The sequence below is a fragment of the Dermochelys coriacea genome, chromosome 1 (assembly GCF_009764565.3).
Source record: "Dermochelys coriacea isolate rDerCor1 chromosome 1, rDerCor1.pri.v4, whole genome shotgun sequence".
NCBI classification, from domain to species: domain Eukaryota; kingdom Metazoa; phylum Chordata; order Testudines; family Dermochelyidae; genus Dermochelys; species Dermochelys coriacea.
Window position 1 is genome coordinate 153,423,004 of NC_050068.2, and position 18,427 is coordinate 153,441,430.

Here is an 18,427-nt window from a genome sequence, read left to right on the forward strand (position 1 = left end):
CAGACTGGAAAAAGTCCAACCTAAAACTAAAGAATTTCCCACATAAACTATGCAGATTTATGATGTGAAAGTACCAGATGCATATCAGTAGTTTAACTGTACTTTACCTTAGAAGAACCTGACGTTATAAACAAACAAAAATCCCTTAAACGCAAGAAATAGAGTTATGGTTGCAATTCTTAAGCAAGGCATTCAAGCGGCTTTAATTTGGGTCTGAGAATTAGGAACTCGTATTGTCTATCCATAAGTTTGTTTGTGATCACACAAATAGGATGCCTTAATCTTAATTGAATAGTGGTTGCACTGCTTAGTGTCTTCTTTTACAGTCATTCATACATACACAATTTTACAAATTACTTAATAGAAGGATAGCAACATGAAGGCAATCATTCCTCATTGTTAAGGGTCCAGTCCTGCCAGATGCTGAGGACATGCCTCTTAGTAGGAAGTGATCAGCACTTTACAGGATTGAGCCCAATAATTCGGTTTGCCATCCAGTTGGCTAAGTGTCAGGCAGAGAGGTAGCATGTCTCCACATACGAACCTTGTATACCCAGATCATGAAGTTTAGCTCTTACTAAAGAGAGCAAAGGTTAGTGTGGTAACAATGCAGTACATCCAGTATCAGATGTGTGTATGCAATAAATGATAAAATCCGTGTTCTGTGATGCACAGCTTTGATACTATACATGTAAAGAAGGGAAGATGATAGGCTGACATCTTCAGACAGAATTAAGGTAGTTTGGGTGCCTTGTTTTGAAAACTGCAACTTCCTACAGCCACAAAAGGAGACTCCTTGCTCTGTTAATGATCAGTGATATTACTGGTGTTGATTTAGTCCATGCTGGGTTGTCTCCATCCAGTGGGACAGTTGCTTTCCTGAAATGACAAATAAGTGGACTTGCAAAAGGGGTATGTGGGGGAAATAAAACACAAAACTTGGTGAAATCCCTACTAATTATTAGGTGATTCTGCAGCTACAATACGTGGGTGGGGAGATGGATGTCTGTTGTTGAAAAAGGTTTAATTTTTTCCTAGAGTCTGAGGTCCCCTCCAGTTTATTCAGGAACGTTTAAGGAAACTAACTTTTGTATTACACCTTTAAATAGTCATCCAGCATTTTTATGGATTTATCAAAATGTGTTCATTTTTATTAGTTATATATCTGTAGTGCCTAGGAGCTTTAGTCATGGACCAGAACCCACCGTGGTAGGTGCTGTACAAACAAAAAGACACTCTCTGCCCCAAAGAGCTTACAATCTAAAATAAAAGGCAACAAATTGATTGACAGATGACTGAATACAAGGAAACAGTGAAACCATTTTGGTCAGTATGATAGGCTGCTGGTGTGTTGAGCGTACTGCTTAACTGTTTTTTGTAAGTATCACAGCAAAGTTTTTTGAGGGTTTTCAAGGTGAATAATGAGGTAGCTTTGTGGATGTTTACAAGGAGCTTCTCCCAAGTGTAAAGGGAAGCATGGGAGAAAACATGAAGTTGTTTGGGAAATTTTAAGAAGCAGGTGATGGAGGCTGGCATCATGGCCAAATGGATACAACAGGCAACATCTCAATAGCAAATGAGATGTTAGGGAGGGGATAGACCTTGAAGGGTCTTGAAAGTGAAGACCATCAGCTCATGTTTGAAGTGATAGAGAAGGGGGAACCAGCAGAGGGATTTGAAGAGGAACAGCATTGCCAGAGTGATGGGCTGAGAGATGGTCTTTGCAGCAGCATTTTGAAAGGATATGAGTGGTGCAAGATTGTGTTTGTAAAGCCCAGTGAGAAGGATGTTGCAGTAACTGAGATGCGAGTTCTGATTGTTTTAACTGTGTGGATGGTTAAGAAAGGTCATCTCTTAAAGATACAATGCAGAAAATAATTGGCAAGACTTAAACGTAGCCTGGATGTGAGAACTTGGAGAAGTTCAAGCTGAAGGTGATGCCCAGGTTAGACTTGAGTGACAGGCGGGATCAGACCAATGGTTTGTTTAGCTTAGGGATTTCTAACTCAAATCACCACCAGGGCCACATGAGGACTAGTACATTGGCCCGAGGGCTGCATCACTGACCCCCCCCCACTGCTCCTGCCCCCACTCCACCCCTTCCATGAGGCCCCGCCTCTTCCCGCCCCTATTCCAATCCCTTCCCCAAATCCACGCCCCTGCCCCGCCTCTTCTCCACCCCCTCCCCTGAGCGCATGGCTCCCCGCTCCTCCCCCCTTCCTCCTGGAAAGTGCTAAGTGCTGCCAAACAGCTGTTTGGCGGCAGGAAGCACCTGGAGGTAGGCAGATGAGCGGGGATGTGGCCAGCTGGAGTGGGAGGGGGGTGGTAGGTGAAGGGAGCTTGGTGGCTGCAGGAAATAACTCCACAGGCCGCGTGTTTGAGACCCCTGGTCTAGGTCAGTATCCTGTCTTCCAACAGTGGCCAGTGCCAGATGCTTCAGAGGGAATGAACGGAACAGGGCAGTTATCAAGTGACACACATCCTCTTTTGTCCAGTCCCAGCTTCCAGCAGTCAGAAGTTTAGGAACACCCGACGCATGGGGTGGCATCCCTGGACCATCTTGGCTAATAATCATTGATGAACCTCTTCTCGATAAATTTGTCTAAATCTTTTTTTGAACCCAGTTATACTCTTGGCCTTCACAACACCCCTGGCAATGAGTTCTATAGGTTGACTGTGTGTTGTGGAAAGAAGCACTTCCTCATTTGTTTTAAACCTGCTGCTTATTAATTTCATTGGGTGACTCTAGTTCTTGTTATGTGAAGGGGTAAATAACACTTCCATATTCACTTTCTCCACACCATTCATGAGTTTATAGACTTCGATCACATCCTCCCTTAGGTTTTTTTATGAGATGAACTGTCCCAGTCTTTTTAATCTCTCCTCATGGAAGCTATGCCAAACCCCTAATAATTTTCTGTTCTCCTTCTCTATACCTTTTCCAGTTTGAGGTGGGGTGCCCAGAACTGCAAGCAGTATTCAAGGTGTGAATGTATCATGGATTTATATAGAGGCATTATATTTTTTTTTCTTATCTATCGCTGTCCTAAAAGTTCCTGAACATTGTTAGCTCTTTTAACTGCTGCTGCATGTTGAGCGTTTTTTTTTCAGAGAACTATCCACAATTACTGCAAGATCTCCCTATTATTTTGTATGCGTAATTGGGATTGTTTTCCAGTGTGCATTAATTTGTGCTTATCAATATAGTATTTCATCTGCCATTTTGTTGTCCAGTCACCCAGTTTAGTGAGATTCCTTTGTAATTTTTCACGGTGATCTTAACTATCTTGGCTAATTTAATTACATTTATTTACCTAAATTTAGGTTATTGCTGATTATACACTCTATATAGCTTGTGTGTGTGTGTGTGTGTGTGTGTATAATAGTATCTTACGACTTTTAAAACAAACTTTGTATTTGTGGATAATGTAAGCACTATGCCCAAATGTATAGACACTCTTTTCTTAACCTGTGTATTACATACATTTTTAACATTAGCTTTCATAAAATTTTTCTGCAAACTTTTCCACCTCACTGTTTACCATCTTTTCCATATAATTTATGAATATACTGAACAACACATTCAGTACAGATCTTTGGGGGACCCTGGTATTTACCTCTTTCCATTGTAAAAACTAACACTTTATTTCCTGTCTTTTTGCCTGTTACTGATCTATAAAAGACCTTACCTCCTATCCCATGTTTGCTTAGTTTGCTCAAGGGTCTTCAGCGTGGGATCTTGTCAAAGGGTTTGTGACAGTCCAGGTACGCTATATCAACTGGATCACCTTTATCCACGTGCTTGGTGACGCCCTCAAATAATGCTAATAGAATGGTGAGGCATCATTTCCCTTTACAAAAGCAGTGTTGACTCTTTCCCCAGCATATCCTGTTCGTCTGTGTTGCTTGATAATTCTGTTCTTTACTATAATTTCAACCAGTTTGCATAGTACTGAAGTTAGTCTTACTGGCCTGTAATTACCAGGATTGCCTCTGGGGCCTTTTTAAAAAAAGCAGCATTATATTGGCTATCCTGCAGTTGTCGAGTACAGTGTCTGATTTATTCAGTGGGTTACATACCACAGTTGGTAGTTCTGCAATTTCATACGAGTTCCTTCAGAATTCTTGGGTGAGTACCATCTGGGTCCTCATGATTTATTATTGTTTAATTTATCAATTTGTTCCCAAACCATCTCTATTGATGCATCAGTCTGAGACAGTTGCTCAGATTTGTCACCTAAAAAGAATTGCTCAAGTATGGGAATCTCCCTCACACCCTCTGCAGTGAAGACAGATGCAAAGAATTCATTTTGCTTCTCTACGATGGCCTTATCTTCCTTGAGTACTCCTAATCATCCTTTGGTCCCCTGATTGTTTGGCAGGCTTCCTGCTTTTCGTGTATTTCTGATGATGGTGGTATCCACAGTGAGAGCGAGCGAGCGATAGGAGGTAGTTGGGAGGCCTTGTGGAAGTTGTAGTGGAAAATTAGGAGCGTTCTTTTAACTATTTTTATCTTTAGGTGATGGCTAGACATTGACAAGGAGATGTCAGATTTTAGTTTAGACAGAAGGAGACAGATCTGGAGTAGAGAGAGAGATCTGTAAATCATCAGCATAAAGGTGGAAGTTTAATTTGTGTTTGTAGGTGAGATTACCCAGCAATAAGGTGCATAGCGAGAAGAGATGGGGACCAAAGACAGAGACTTGTGGAAACTCTAAGATGGCATCCCGCTTCCTGTGTCTCAGGTGTTTGGCTGGCTGACTTTTGCTCATATGCTCAAGGTCTAACTGATCACTGTATGTGGGTTCAGGAGGGAATTTTCCCTGAGGTCAGATTGGCATGACCTTGCTGGTGGAGTTTGCCTTTCTCTGCAGCTTGTGGTGCAGGTTACTTGCTGGGAACATGTGGGTATATCTCCCTTAATCAGTTCTCAGCCATTGGTGCACCACAGGCCCTCCTAGTCTCTGCCTGTAGCACAATAATAGTTTAGTCTCCTGTGATCAGTAGTACTTTCGTCTAACTTTGCTTGTTATGGTTTAGTGTGCGGGTGCTGAGAGGTGTTAGTGGCCTCTGATATATCTGAGGAGGTCAGATTAGATCATCTGATGGTCCCTTCTGGTCTTAAACTCTGACCTCCACAGAAAGTTGGAGGGTGGGAGAAGAGGATACTCTGAAAGAGACAATGAACGAGCAATTAGGGCGGTAGGAGGAGAACTATGAGAGGACAGAGAAACCAAGGGAGGGCAAGATTTCAAGAAGAACATGGTTGAGTGTCAGCAGCAGCTGACAGGTCAAGGAGGATGAGGATGGAGTACTGGTTCTGAGTTTAGTTAAGGACAGTGGTCCCAGAACTGTGGGGCATGCCCCCCTAGGGGATATGGAGGAATGTTAGGGGAACCATGGTCTGTGCCAGCCCTCATGGGGGGGTGAGGAGGGAGCACCACCTGGCTGCTGCCCCAGCCCGGCCCTCAGCTGAGGCCTCGGCCTTCTTACCCTTGTCCATGCAGCTCCCCTCCCCTCCCCTCCGCCAGAGCCACAGCCCCACTCTTGTGGGGGTGCTCCCAATAGGGATAAGGGCAGGAACAACTGTGAAAAGTTTGGGGACCACTGAACTAGGAAGAAGTCAGTAGAGACTTTGAGTAGAACAATTTCAGTGGAGTGCCAGGGGCAGAATCCAGAGTGTAGAGCATCTAGGATAGAACTAAAGGAGAGGAACTCTTGACAGCTATTGTAAGGAGTATGTTCAATGAGCTTAGATATGAAAGGAAGAAGGGGTTGTAGCTGGAGAGGCAAGTAGGATAAGGGTGGGTTTTTTAAGATGGAAGCATGATTGTGTTGTGATGGGAAAGAGCCAGAAGGGAGTGTGATAAGGAGAAGAGTAAGGGAGGGGATGAGAGCAGGCATGAGGGAGATCTGGAGATGGAATGGGTTTACTGAGGCAAATGGAAGGGTTAGGGGAGGCGAGCAGACAAGAAACTTTGATGGGGAGAGAAGGGGGAAAGGGAAGGCAAGCTGAGGGGAGGGCGAAGGTTATATTGCATTCTGCCAATTTCTTCCACGAGAAAACTGACAAGATGCTGTGAGGAGAGAGAATTGGAGAAAGGAGGAGGGGGGAGGTTTTGGGGAGTGAGTTACAGGTGATGAAAAGGCATTAAATTTTAGTCAACTTTAAAATGAACAGTCTAAGGTTCTTATGACCAGTTTTGAACAAAATGCAAAACGTTTGCAATAAAATAACATAATGGCCAAGCAAAAACATCTTGGATGTTGGTAACTTGGATGTACAGTAACTCCTCACTTGTTGTCGTCCCGGTTAACGTTGTTTCGTTGTTAAGTCACTGATCTATTGGAGAACATGCTTGTTTAAAGTTGCGCAATGCTCCCTTATAAGTTGGCAGCTGCCTGCTTTGTCCACTGCTTGCAGGAAGAGCAACCCATTGGAGCTAGCTGGTGGGGGCTTGGAACCAGGGTGGGCCGACAGCCCCCCATCAGCTCCCTAAGTTCCCTGTGCGGCAGCCGCCCAGCAGGCTATCAATTGCCAGGCAGTTCAGCTGTCCCTCCCCCCACTGCCGTGTGCTGCTCCTGCCCTTTGCCTTGGAGCTGCTCCTGGGAGCCTCCTGCTAGCTGTGCAGAGGGAAGAGGAGTGCTGTCATCAGGGTCTCCCCCTCCACCCGCTCCTGTACCCCATCTCCACAGAGCAAGGGGACACACGGCAGGTCTCAGGACTGAGGGAGCTTGCTGGCAGCAGTTGCTGTCTCAACTTGCTGATCTACTTAAAAAGGCAGTGTACTTAGTGTGGGGTCGGCATACTTTAAGGGGCAATGTGCGTCACACACACACACACACACACACACACACACACACACACACACACACACACACACACACACGTACGTACGTACGTAACACCCACCCACCCTCCCCATCCCCGGCACTTTGGAAAGTGGAGGGATTGGTGCGCTCCAGTGGGATAGCATGGGGTCATCATCGCATTCAGTTCCGCAGGGAATGTTTGTAGCCACTGCCATGCGTCTGTTGTCTCCTCCCTCCATTTGTGCTGCCTTGTAGAGTGTGAGGCTACGTTATCAACAATGTGTTAACCCTTGAAGGCTCAGCCGAGTGTTAGTTCATCATTTAGCAGTAAGGCATTCCCTGGGAAATATCCCACTCTCTGACTCCACCACCTCAACCAAGCTTCACAATCATCATTGCTGTGTACAGTATTACATTGTTTAACTCCCCTCCCCCCCCCAGTGTGTACATATACACATGTCTTGTGTCTGGGGAAAAAAGGTTCCCTGGAACCTAACCTCCCCATTTACATTAATTCTTAAGGGGAAGTTGGATTCGCTTAAAGTAGCATTTTTCAGGAACATAACTACAACTTTAAGCGAGGAGTTACTGTAATTGTTATTGACAGATCTTATATTTATCTGCCAAAGATGCAACAGAGACAATCAAAACTTTTTATTAAAAAGTCTAAACATTTTTTGTCCTTTGTTTGTCATGGGATGTTGTCTTAATGATTGAAATGCAGATAGTGCCCAACAGTAGAAAGGAGGTAAGTACAATACACTCACCTTTTCGTGTCTTTCTGGGATACTTGAAAGGTCACACTTTAATGTTTTGTTAAACAATACATACTAGAAGACAGTATAGTAGGTAAACTGTTAACTGACTTTTTAGGCTATTTCGTCTATATGGACATGATTTGACACTGGGAAGGTGCAAGACCCTAGTCTATCCTGGATTGTCAAGTACAGCTGATTTGGAAAGTAGGGGGAAAACAATGAAAAATATTAGCTTTTTCCCCCTCCCATGTTTTTGTCAGACTTCTGAACTTTTCAAAATTTTCCAACCAATTATATTGCCAAGAATACTTCTGTGGGATGCTGTCCTTTACTAGATCTGAAAAACACAAAATGAAAGCATGGTGTTGTATTGTTTATCAGGCATGTGATTAAGTCATCCTCAGTTTGAAATGTATATGTGCAATACTCATATCTTTAATTTTTTTAAAATTTTATTTTGAGGTTGTCACTTGCTGTAAATTTTGCCCCAGGTGAAGAGCAATCTCTTCAATTTCTTTCCATTGTCGCACACACTTGGTAATGAAAGTCTAGGAGTAGACAAAGGGTCTTCATAATAGGTAGAAAGCACAATCATAAATTTCAAAAATCTTTTAACAATTTGAAGGCCATTCTAGTGGGAGTGATTCTAAAACTTTTAGCAAGCTCATTGTTTAAGTTGTAGTACACATTGTCTACTGTCTTCTTTGCCAAACTTGCCTAACATCAGTTGCTCTTTTCCAGCTTGCAAACTTCAGTTTGTTTTACTCACAGATATGTGACCAAGGTCTAATTTCTCTCTCACTACCACCTAAACACAGCAACTCCAACTTTTTTTCAGTCTCAATTATAGAACAACCGAATCTCTGGCTTTCACCCACATTATAGGTGGAAACTCAGAACAGGAATAGTCAGAGTGCATAACCCCCTACTTTCTATAATTTCTGCATGGGATCTTGTAGTTTTGCATTCTTTTCTCTGCTTTGTGAGTTGGAAAAGCAATTTATTAACATGTAATTTATGTACATTTTGCAGTGTACTAAGGCATGCTGATGTCACCATAATGCCACAGTAGAATTAAGACGTCTGTAAGGTTGAGGATGCAGTTTTTCCCTTCTCCCTCTGTTAACCAATATCTTAAGGATCATTAAGGCTATCTGTTGCTTTAACAACCCCCTAGATCCTACATTGTAACTACCACCTTCTTGGCTGAGGAATATATAGGTTTTGAAGGAAGTCTGTTCTTCCATTTGCCTGAGGACTTACTATTTAAAGAGGTGAGGCACTCATCCCTTTCAATCTTTGAATGTGCTTCCTTTTCAGCCGTTCTGTCCCATTCTCTGTCGTGTGAGCCAGACCCAGGAATGGGAATTGAAATCTGGTCTTCCACTTGACAATATGGAGCACTATCTGGTCCACTTTTTTACATTGTGATTTCATGGAATGGAAAAAGAACATCTTACCCTATGATACTGAAAGCTATGAAGGTAATGGCACATTGTCTAACAGTTATAAAATATAGCAATAACGTACAAAATTCAGATTGTTTAAATCAACAATTCTGACTTGGAAATGTTAGATAAAACAAGAGTTTCAGACATAGACTGTACTGCAGTCAGAGTTTGATTTCAAGGACCTGAAACAGTTGTCTCTGGAGAGCTAAAAGTAGTTCTGTTCCTGACATAAGCAGCACCAAGGTTCTCTGGATTCATCACCACATAGTGCTGTGGTCTAATGTCATCAGTTATGAAGCACTTTCAAAGTAGTTCTGCCTGACATAAGCAGCATTATATGTCTAGAGCTCTTCTGGATCAATTGAGTCAGTGCCAAGAAGCAAGCACGTTTGCCTATGAAGCGAGCTTGCCAAAGAGGCAATGGTGCCCAGATCTGTCAGTTTAGGGATTCCAGCTCTGCTGTCTATGCTCAGTCTAAGTGGCATGGAAATCTGTAGGTCCATGTTGGTTGACAGAGTCTGGTGCTTAGGATCAATCACCGCAAAGAGCGGCTCCTTAACATGACTCTGGATGGACATTGATATCCGTGTGGAGATTTTGTGGTTTTCTGGTTTTCTTACTCATTCTCTTGAGGTAGACTGCAGTTTGATGTTTTATGCTAGACCAGCATTTACTTCTCATGTCCTATGCCATATATACTCCATCTATCTCCTTTGTAGTCCATCGGTTCATGACCCCCCTCTGGATTACTGACTAGCTGCTGCAACTTGCTTTCAGTACTAAACTAAGAGCAGCACTTTTTGGAGTCCTATTCTGGAGTGACTCTGGTATGGAGTGGGCAGCTATAGTCCGTAGCACCCTTCCAGAGTATGGAATTGGTCAGTGCTGTTCCTGTGATGCTGAGCCCCGCCTTGGTGTTAGAAATTTTTGCCAAGCACACCCTTGGATCCAGTGGCGCAGTCATGCTTTGTATCTGAGGGAGTCTCAGCAGCTCTAGCTTTGATTATTTACAACTTCTTGGTGGCAGACAGTCTGTTTCAGTTCCTTAAGCATTTTTAAATTCAGCCAAATGTGGGCTTATGGGAAGAAACGCTAGTCTAGGAGCTCATGGATTTACATCTAAGGATAAAGACTTTCATTGCAGGGGCTTTCTGGTGTGTAAGGTTTATTCCTTACCCAACTAGCAAGCAGTGCTGATCATGACTTCTTCACATGTGGTTTGCTACTGCTCAGGTATGTTATCCCTCAGAGCATTGATACAAGAGAATGCCTTTCCTATTGAGGTTCCACAAACAGTGCTTATTGACTTGCACCCAGCCAGAAGTATTCATTTTACCTATGGGATCTTGCCCATTCAGTTGCGTTGCAATTTGTAAATTGCAGTTTCAGTCCACACACTTGACCGTACAGTTTTGAAAGATGCCTACTTTCATGTTTTGATTTCTCTCATTTAATATAGCTCTGGCTAGTATAATGGAAGACATCTACCAAATAACATAGTATTCTGTACTTCAGCATTCTTCTAGCACTACCAGTTTTCACCAAATGATTGAATATCATTTTTGAGATGCTAGGGTATTAATTTCTGTGTCTAGATTTTGGCTCGCTGGAATATGTGCACCTTTCAGTTCTTGGAACGTTGTATAAACAAAACATGGTTAATTTTAATCCCTACATGAAAGGGTTGGGGTCACTGGATCCCTAATGAGGCCTAAACCAGCAAACTTCCCTGCTGGAGGACAGGTTCCTACTAGACCTTGGTGCAGTCTTTCATCATGCTATATTTTAGGCCTCTGTGTGGCTGCTATGGATATACAACCTCAGTCTTGGATTATGAACACTTGTGACATTTTGGGCCCTATGAAATCTGTTTTATTATGGTGGATTTTTGTATTTATTTTCCCGATTTTGTTTTTTCCTTTTAAAAAAGGAAACTCTCTAGCCCAGTGATTCACCTGGAATGTTGGAGGCCCAGGCTTAAGTCCCAGGTCTGAATCGGGCAGCTCAGGGATTTGAATGGATGTCTTCCACATACTGGGGGAGTCCGTCACCATTGGGGCATTAGGTATTCTGGGGTGGTTTCTTTCTCCCTGAAACAAACACTTTTCTGCCAGAAGCTTTGGTTTTGACAAATCAGCATTTTCTGACACAAAAATATATGGGTGACAAATGCCTGACAGGCACAAACTATGAGTAGTAGAGCTGATCTTCATAGTATGTTCATCCCTCCTTTGCTATGAGCTTTGATCAACAGTGAAATATTTATATTTAAACTATCATATTAACTTCATTTAATATGCTGTAGAGGTGAATATTTCTATTTTTAGTACACTACAATATTTAGTACTTTACAATATTTGGAGTTTAGGACATATTTGACAGTTTTTTTAGTATAAATACACGAGTAAACAGAACCCAAGAGCAAAATAACTCAGTAACAACATAGATCTAATAAACCTTTCCATGGAATCCACATAGCATATGGGCATTTCAGACCTCTCAGCTATTTCAGTGTATTTGCAGGTTCAGAGAGCCATCCCTGCATCAGTTTACACTGGTTCAGATTTTGAAGACTCTCCAGTTGGCCCAAGTCAAGCTCTTTAGTAAGTTTTAACTCTAGAAATTCAGAATGAGTGCATATAGAATGAGTTAAATAAGATGGCTGGAATTCAACACTACAGCTAGGTAATCAATAGTAGAAAGCTGGAAAGAATTTTAAAATACAGTTGTCATGGCTACAGTTAACTTTTTGCTGCTGCGTAATAGATGAATGAGTGGTATGGTTAATCAGAAAGGTAAAGAACAGTATAAAATAGTAAAAATGCAGAAATTGGAGGATTATTTGCAGTTAAGAAGCATAAGTAAAAAGTGTGCAATGAGCAGCAAATTATAGAAAATAACTTCAAATAAAAAAATATTTTATTGTAACATATCAACATATTTGGAATAGGCAAATAATAAAGAACTACTGGATCCCTTACTGGTGGTTTGGAGAGTTTTGGATGTAGTTACTTTTGTGTCCAGATTTCAGTTTCTGAATAGGCTTGATGCTAATCCTCATATAGCTTTACATGTAGCATACAATAGTTATAGACTATTAGAAATGTTGTCTTCTGTCAAGAAGGAGTAAATGTTTAGTTATACTCACTGGCAAGGAGTAAGTTTTCTTTACTTGAACAAAGTTGTATTTGACTTGATACTTTTTTTCTTCCTGAATGTGGATTTAAAATAAGTTGGTATGTTTCTAATATTTTTTTATTTCTTTCAGGTTATGCAATGGTCTCTGCAAGATGGCTTGTTCTTGAGTTGGAGCTTTTTAAGGCAGACCTATGCTGGTACTTCAACTTTATTAAACGGACTATAATTTCTTCTCTCACGACAACTACATAAGCAGACAAAATTGCAAAGATCTGCCCTGTGTCGAGTATGACAGCCACGACCCGTGGCTCTCCAGTAGGAGGGAATGATAGCCAGGGCCAGGCTCCTGATGGACAGTCTCAGCCGCCCCTCCAGCAGAATCAGGTATGATGCTAATGCTGTTAGTAAAGCTGTCTAGAAAGACAATAATAGTTCTGCAGCATACAATATTTTTTTTTCAGGTAATTCTTTCAAAATCTCCTTAGGGTGTGATTTTTATGACCCGTTGAAGCGGGGTCATGCCTAGTTTGTACTTTGTTGGAAGTCTGTAGGTGAGTCACTGCTGAACAACTGCCTCAGTATGGTGATAGGAGACCTGTACTGCAGAAGGTGCTGCCTTTAGATAAAATACTACAGTGATGAAGTAAGCTGCCCTTTCAAGTGTCTTTACTTTGGGCAAGAAATCTGCTTACCAGGATGTCAGATGCTTCTTCAGAGCTATGTCTGATTCACCTATCTCAGATTTTGTGATGTTAGCTTGATACTCAGCACTCTGAAACACCTTTTTGACCCCTCCCCTCTCCTCCCCTCCCGTGAGGAAGATGTATGCTTGTTTTCATTCACTAAAATTGATGCCTTAATGGCTGATACATCCACCAGAATGGCTTCAGAATTGGGGGCCCTCTGCATAGAAGAGCAGTGCTGTACTTTTTGTTTGGGTAAAGTAACACATAGGAGTGTCTTAAGCTTTATTCTGGAGATCAGCTTCATCTTTCATAGGTCACAGGTAATAGTTCTCCTGTCTTTCTTGCAGAAAGTGTCTGAAAGAAAAATTCTAGCATATCCTGGTTCTATTTATATTCCTTTCATTAAGCAGTTCTGCAAGACCTGAACCCATTTTGTTAACTTACCTGTCATCTTAAACAGATTGAACACTTCAAGTATACTGAATCAGAATGGTCCATTTCCAAATGCTATAAGTTGAAAAGCATTGGCAGTTCACACCTTCCATAGGATTTACAAGCTGAGGGTCCAGATATCTGACAGAGTTGCCTGTGGTAAGAGAGGGCTTCATACTGTAGTCCTCTCATATCAGAGAATTGGTTTAAATCCAGTATATAGTTTAATGTAATTCTGCCCTCCCTGAATGTACACTGCTATAAAAATCCCCACTGTCAGCAGACCTGTTGATCTTAAGATGGAGAATAGAAAAAAATGACCTTGTTTACCTGAAAAATGTCTTTCTCATGATTAATATTGGTGGTTTGTATTTTATTGGCAACTGTTGTAAGAAGGAAGGGAGGGAATGTTAAGTTCATATGTGCTCACTTCAGCAAGTAAACATGTTGCTGCATTTTGGACAAGTAAAGAAATTGTTTCCTGCAGCTGGCAAACTGTAGAAGATGGAATAACAATAGTCATGTTAAAAGAAAATCAAGGCTTGGGTGGCAGGTACCAGATTCCCATGAGAGAGAGCAGGGGTATAACCAACACCAAACAGGTTATATAAATAGAAATCTTTAGTATGTGGTTCTTCATGATCAGTGGAAGACCTGTGTACTCCCTGTGTAATTTGTCTAATCAACTATCTGTGATCCACACAATCAGGAGAACGCAACCAGGGCATAGAATTCATAGTGGCAATGCTTGCCAACCATCGCTGATTCAGTCTTGTTTCAGTATGAGCCAGCTATCTTGGCTGGATTCAGTACAATCTAGCTGCCATGCACCAAATCAGCATTCCCCTTCAGGGAGTCTCCTGACTTGTGGAAACCATGTGGAATATATCGAGCAAGGCGTGTATAGCTGAGTCTTCAGACTACGCATTGCTTTCTGTAATCTTACACTTGATAAATATAGAAGTGGGGGGAGCCTTTCAGAAAGTCACAAGATAAACTAGGGGGCAGATTTATATTGGACCATCAGAGTTTGTAATACAAACAGATTTAGTGTGTATTGGCAATTGCCTTATTTTGTCATAAATACATGAGGTGATTTATTGCCTCAGCCTTGCAGTTTGCACTGTTTCTGCTAGCTGTTCTCTACACTTGACACTCAACATGCATGCTCCTCGCTCCCAATGACATCATCCATCTTGAAATGAGACACCTGATCTCCCTACGCTTCCATCATTGTGGACAGACCACCTCCATTCTTTCGTGCATCTTTTGAAGACCTTCTACTTGCACAAAGAGCACCCCTCCTTTTCGCTAAGACACTCTTTCAAGCACGGAATTCCCAAAGCCCTGATTTTGGCCTTTTCAATGAGAAAAAAAGTTGGTCCACTAAGAACAAAATCATGGACCAACTTTGTTTCAAATGACACCTTTTTCCATCTTCCAGGAAACTAGCTTTGGTTTTAGACTACTTGAATACTAAATAAAATATTTAATTGGAATAATAAATAATTTTAGTTAAATTCTAAAAGCTTAAATAGTCAGATTTTTGTAGTGGTGTTGTTTTTTTAAAAGGTTAGGTTTTTTTTTTTTTTTTTTTTTTTTTTTACATTTTATTGACACTCTCTGTTTGCTTTCAAAATTCAAATGAAATTTAAAGGGGAAAAAGGAAGCCAAGAGTAAATGATGTACATCTACTATAGTATCTGAGAAATAGGATGAATATTGTGCATACAGTATTTAATTTAAATCATTGAAATGTTTTAATTCAGACTTCTTCACCTGATTCTTCGAATGAGAATTCCCCAGCTACCCCTCCTGATGAGCAGGGTCAAGGGGATGCCCCACCCCAACTTGAAGATGAGGAGCCCGCATTTCCACACACAGATCTGGCAAAGTTGGATGACATGATCAACAGGTACTTTTAAGTTTGATGTACTCTTCCTAATCATGTGGGTTATAGGTAATGTCTCAACATTGCCATCAAAATTTCTGGGTCTGGCTTTGTGTTCATGTATTAGATTGCATATTTGCGGAAGGGAGGGGGGGAAATAAGAAAAGAGATGGGGATTGGTGACTGTTTTCTAAAGTTGAGCCCTTTTTAATGGGTTAAAAATAGATTTTACACTTTTATCCTAACCTAAGGGCATAATGAAGGGGAAGATATGTTTTAATTTCTTTTCAGAAACCTAATTAAAATGCAGTACTTTTTTAAAAATTCAGACCTCGATGGGTTGTTCCAGTGTTGCCGAAAGGGGAGTTAGAAGTTCTTCTAGAAGCTGCTATTGATCTTAGTAAAAAAGGTAAGTTGAAAATACAATGAATGGTTGCTAGAGGAATGTGTAAATCTGACTCCTTAAAGGTCCTCTATGTCCCTGTTGGAGCTTTATTTCTTTAATAAATTGGGATCCAAGAGTCCCAAATCCTGGATCAACATGAAAAGTTGCATAGATCTTTTCAAAACAGCATAGCTATGAATTTTCTGCCTTGACTCAAGCACAGGGTCTTGTTGATCCTTTCCCACTTGTTTTCTGTATTTTTTACTTGTCTATCAGACCTGATCAGGTCTATTTTCATGACAAATTCTTATATTTTAACTTGGAGGTTTAATTTTTTTTCCTCAGAAAAATTTTGACAAATACCTTGCTAAAAACATTTCTTCAAAATCTACATTTAGACACTTTGGATAATATTAGAAAACAAGATTTGGAACCATTAAAAACAGTGTGACCCAAAACAATTAGAATGATTTAGTTAGATGACTGTTTGTCTGAGTGCGACCCCCGTCCCCTTTATAAATTAAAAAACACTTCTTTAATATATTTAATCCCATTATAAATGCTGGACGCAAAGCAGGGTTCTGGGTGAAGGCTGACAGCTCGCAACCCCCCCCATGTAATATCTCATGACCTCCTGTTTGAGAACCCCTGCCTTAGAGGAAGAATAGTATTGTTTTAAATATATTTTTATTAAAATTGCCTGTTCTTTACCCTTGGATAGTTGGACTAGGAGGAACTTACCTCACTGATAAATATTTACTCCTAGAATTGCCAAGGAGTAAAGGCTGTTGTCAGCAGGCAGTTCTGGCCTGCAGGAATTATTTTGTATGAGTGTTAGTCACCTGTTTTGAAGCACCTGCTCGAGGAAAAAATTGTGGCGTTCTAAATATCTAGGGTATGTTTACACCGCGATAAAAATCCCTTGGCACAGAGTCTCAGAGCATGGGTTAACGGATTTTGGCTTGGTTTGTGAGGCAAAAAATTGCAATGTACATGTTTGGGCTCAAGGCACTCCCAATTCACAGGGTCTCAGAGCCTCGGTTGCAGCCTGAACCCAAACTTCTACACTGCAGTTTTATAACCCTGCAGCCTGACCCCTGGGTACCAGCTTCGGCAGACCCAGGTCCAGCATGGCCATGCAGGTCTTCTTTTATTTCAGTGTAGACCAAAGGTAGGATGTGATGCACGCGTCTTACTGTGCAGTTGATCTGTTCTCTGGGCCTGCAGTGGCCATTTACATTTGGTAGACGTGTGCCTTGCTGAAATCTTCAGGTGAGCATAGAAGATCTCTCAAGAGGTCACATTTGTTCAATGACAATACAGATGCTACCTTTCCAAAAAAAAAAAAAAAAATCTGAGATGCAACTAGCTACATCTTTGGGTCTGCTGCTGCAGCACACTGATAGGAAGAAATCCTCTCATTTCTAGTTTGAGGAGTTTTTTGGGTGCTGGCAGCAGCTATGTTTGTCTTTAAAAAATCACAATACCAGCAGTAGTGTAGCAAATAAATATAGACAGAAAGCTTCTTCAGCTGCTCTACGGACAACACCTACACACTCCACCACAAGGCAACAAATTTGACAATCAGTCTGAGAAATCTTTTTCACACATCTCCCTACCCTTCTGAAGATGATTTGCAAAGCTGCAATTTGGAGCTCCATTTATATAATATGCTCTAAGCTGAATTTAGTACTAGTTCTAATCAATTTTGGGCATATGTTTCTACAGTTGCTGTTAATTACCACTGGTCATTTCACCCCTGGAGTTTATGCTGCAGATTACTTTCCCACAAGTGGAAAGAGAGGTTACCAGAAACTGTTAGGAAGTGTGCACATCTAGGCAACACACTTAACATCTTTCCCCACTCATTGAAGAATGGAGCATGGCTGAGGCTGTTGTCCCTTTTATAACTCTGAACAGTCAGATTTATGAGTGAGGTTCTTGAATAGACTGAATAGAATAGGAATTATTTATTTTCTGGATTCCCAGTATTGCCTGTGGTGGGTTGGTCACTGTTTTCTGAGGCTGGACATGTCATATTGCATAAGGAGTGTGATTTCAGGACTGAAAATGAAACATGTCCTGCACAATAACAGTGCAGGATACAACCTCTTGGCTATTAATGTAATAGTTTATATTCACGTAATTCCTCTTTTCATAGATTTGTAGATAAAGCCATAAGGGACCATTGTGATCATCTAGTCTGATCTCCTGAATAATACAGGCCATTGATTTCCCTGAATGAATTGGTTTGAACTCATTTTCTGCAAACTGTTGTATTCAATGTATGTGTGACTCAATACATTGAATATATATTTTCTTTTCTGTCCACAGAATTGAGTTATTTTCAAATGAAAAATTAACTTTAAAGGGACAATGTCAACTTAAAAATTACATTTCTGTGTGAAAATTTGAGGCCTGCTATTTCAAGTAACCCTGAAGGCTAATATAACTGAAAGAGTGCAGTATTTTTCTTTCTTCCTTTTTTTTGTTTGTTTTGTATATGGTCGATTTCACTGTTTTTGTTGGTCAGTTTCACTTCCTGTCTCCTTCATTAGCATAGCTCTCAGGTACTGCTTTGGAGTGAGTTCAGTGCAGGAACACCATTAGGCTTCTCCTCTCCTCCCCTTTCCTGGAGAGGCAGGGGGAGCTGCAAGGGGGCCCTCTAGTATTCACCCCTGCAGGTGCTTGTATCTGTTTGGGTGAATGAGGAGAGCCAACTCTAGTTTTTCCTGCCCCACACAGTCTTCTGCTGGGGTAGTATTGGTGAGACCTACCAGAGTGGTGGATCTTAGAATTAACACTGCTTTGAGATGTATGGGGAAGTCCACCTGTCTCGGAGCCGTTGTTTCAGGCTCTCTGCAGACCTGAGT

General features: G+C 41.3%; 1 protein-coding gene across 10 annotated transcripts in view; it reads left to right on the plus strand.

Annotated features, from left to right (window-relative positions):
• Window positions 1–18,427, plus strand: part of USP9X (ubiquitin specific peptidase 9 X-linked) — a 200,162-nt gene that overhangs the window by 17,578 nt on the left and 164,157 nt on the right. For 6 of the 10 annotated variants that reach the window (XM_043505902.1, XM_043505909.1, XM_043505910.1 and 3 more), the window contains exons 2-5: window positions 8,892–9,055; window positions 12,291–12,544; window positions 15,048–15,193; window positions 15,499–15,578. In XM_043505902.1, coding sequence (XP_043361837.1) covers window positions 12,449–12,544; window positions 15,048–15,193; window positions 15,499–15,578 — 322 coding nt within the window. In that variant the 5' untranslated portion in view covers window positions 8,892–9,055; window positions 12,291–12,448. The remainder of the gene's footprint in view (window positions 1–8,891; window positions 9,056–12,290; window positions 12,545–15,047; window positions 15,194–15,498; window positions 15,579–18,427) is intronic. The other 4 variants (XM_043505905.1, XM_038384263.2, XM_038384284.2 and 1 more) reach the window with 1 other exon arrangement.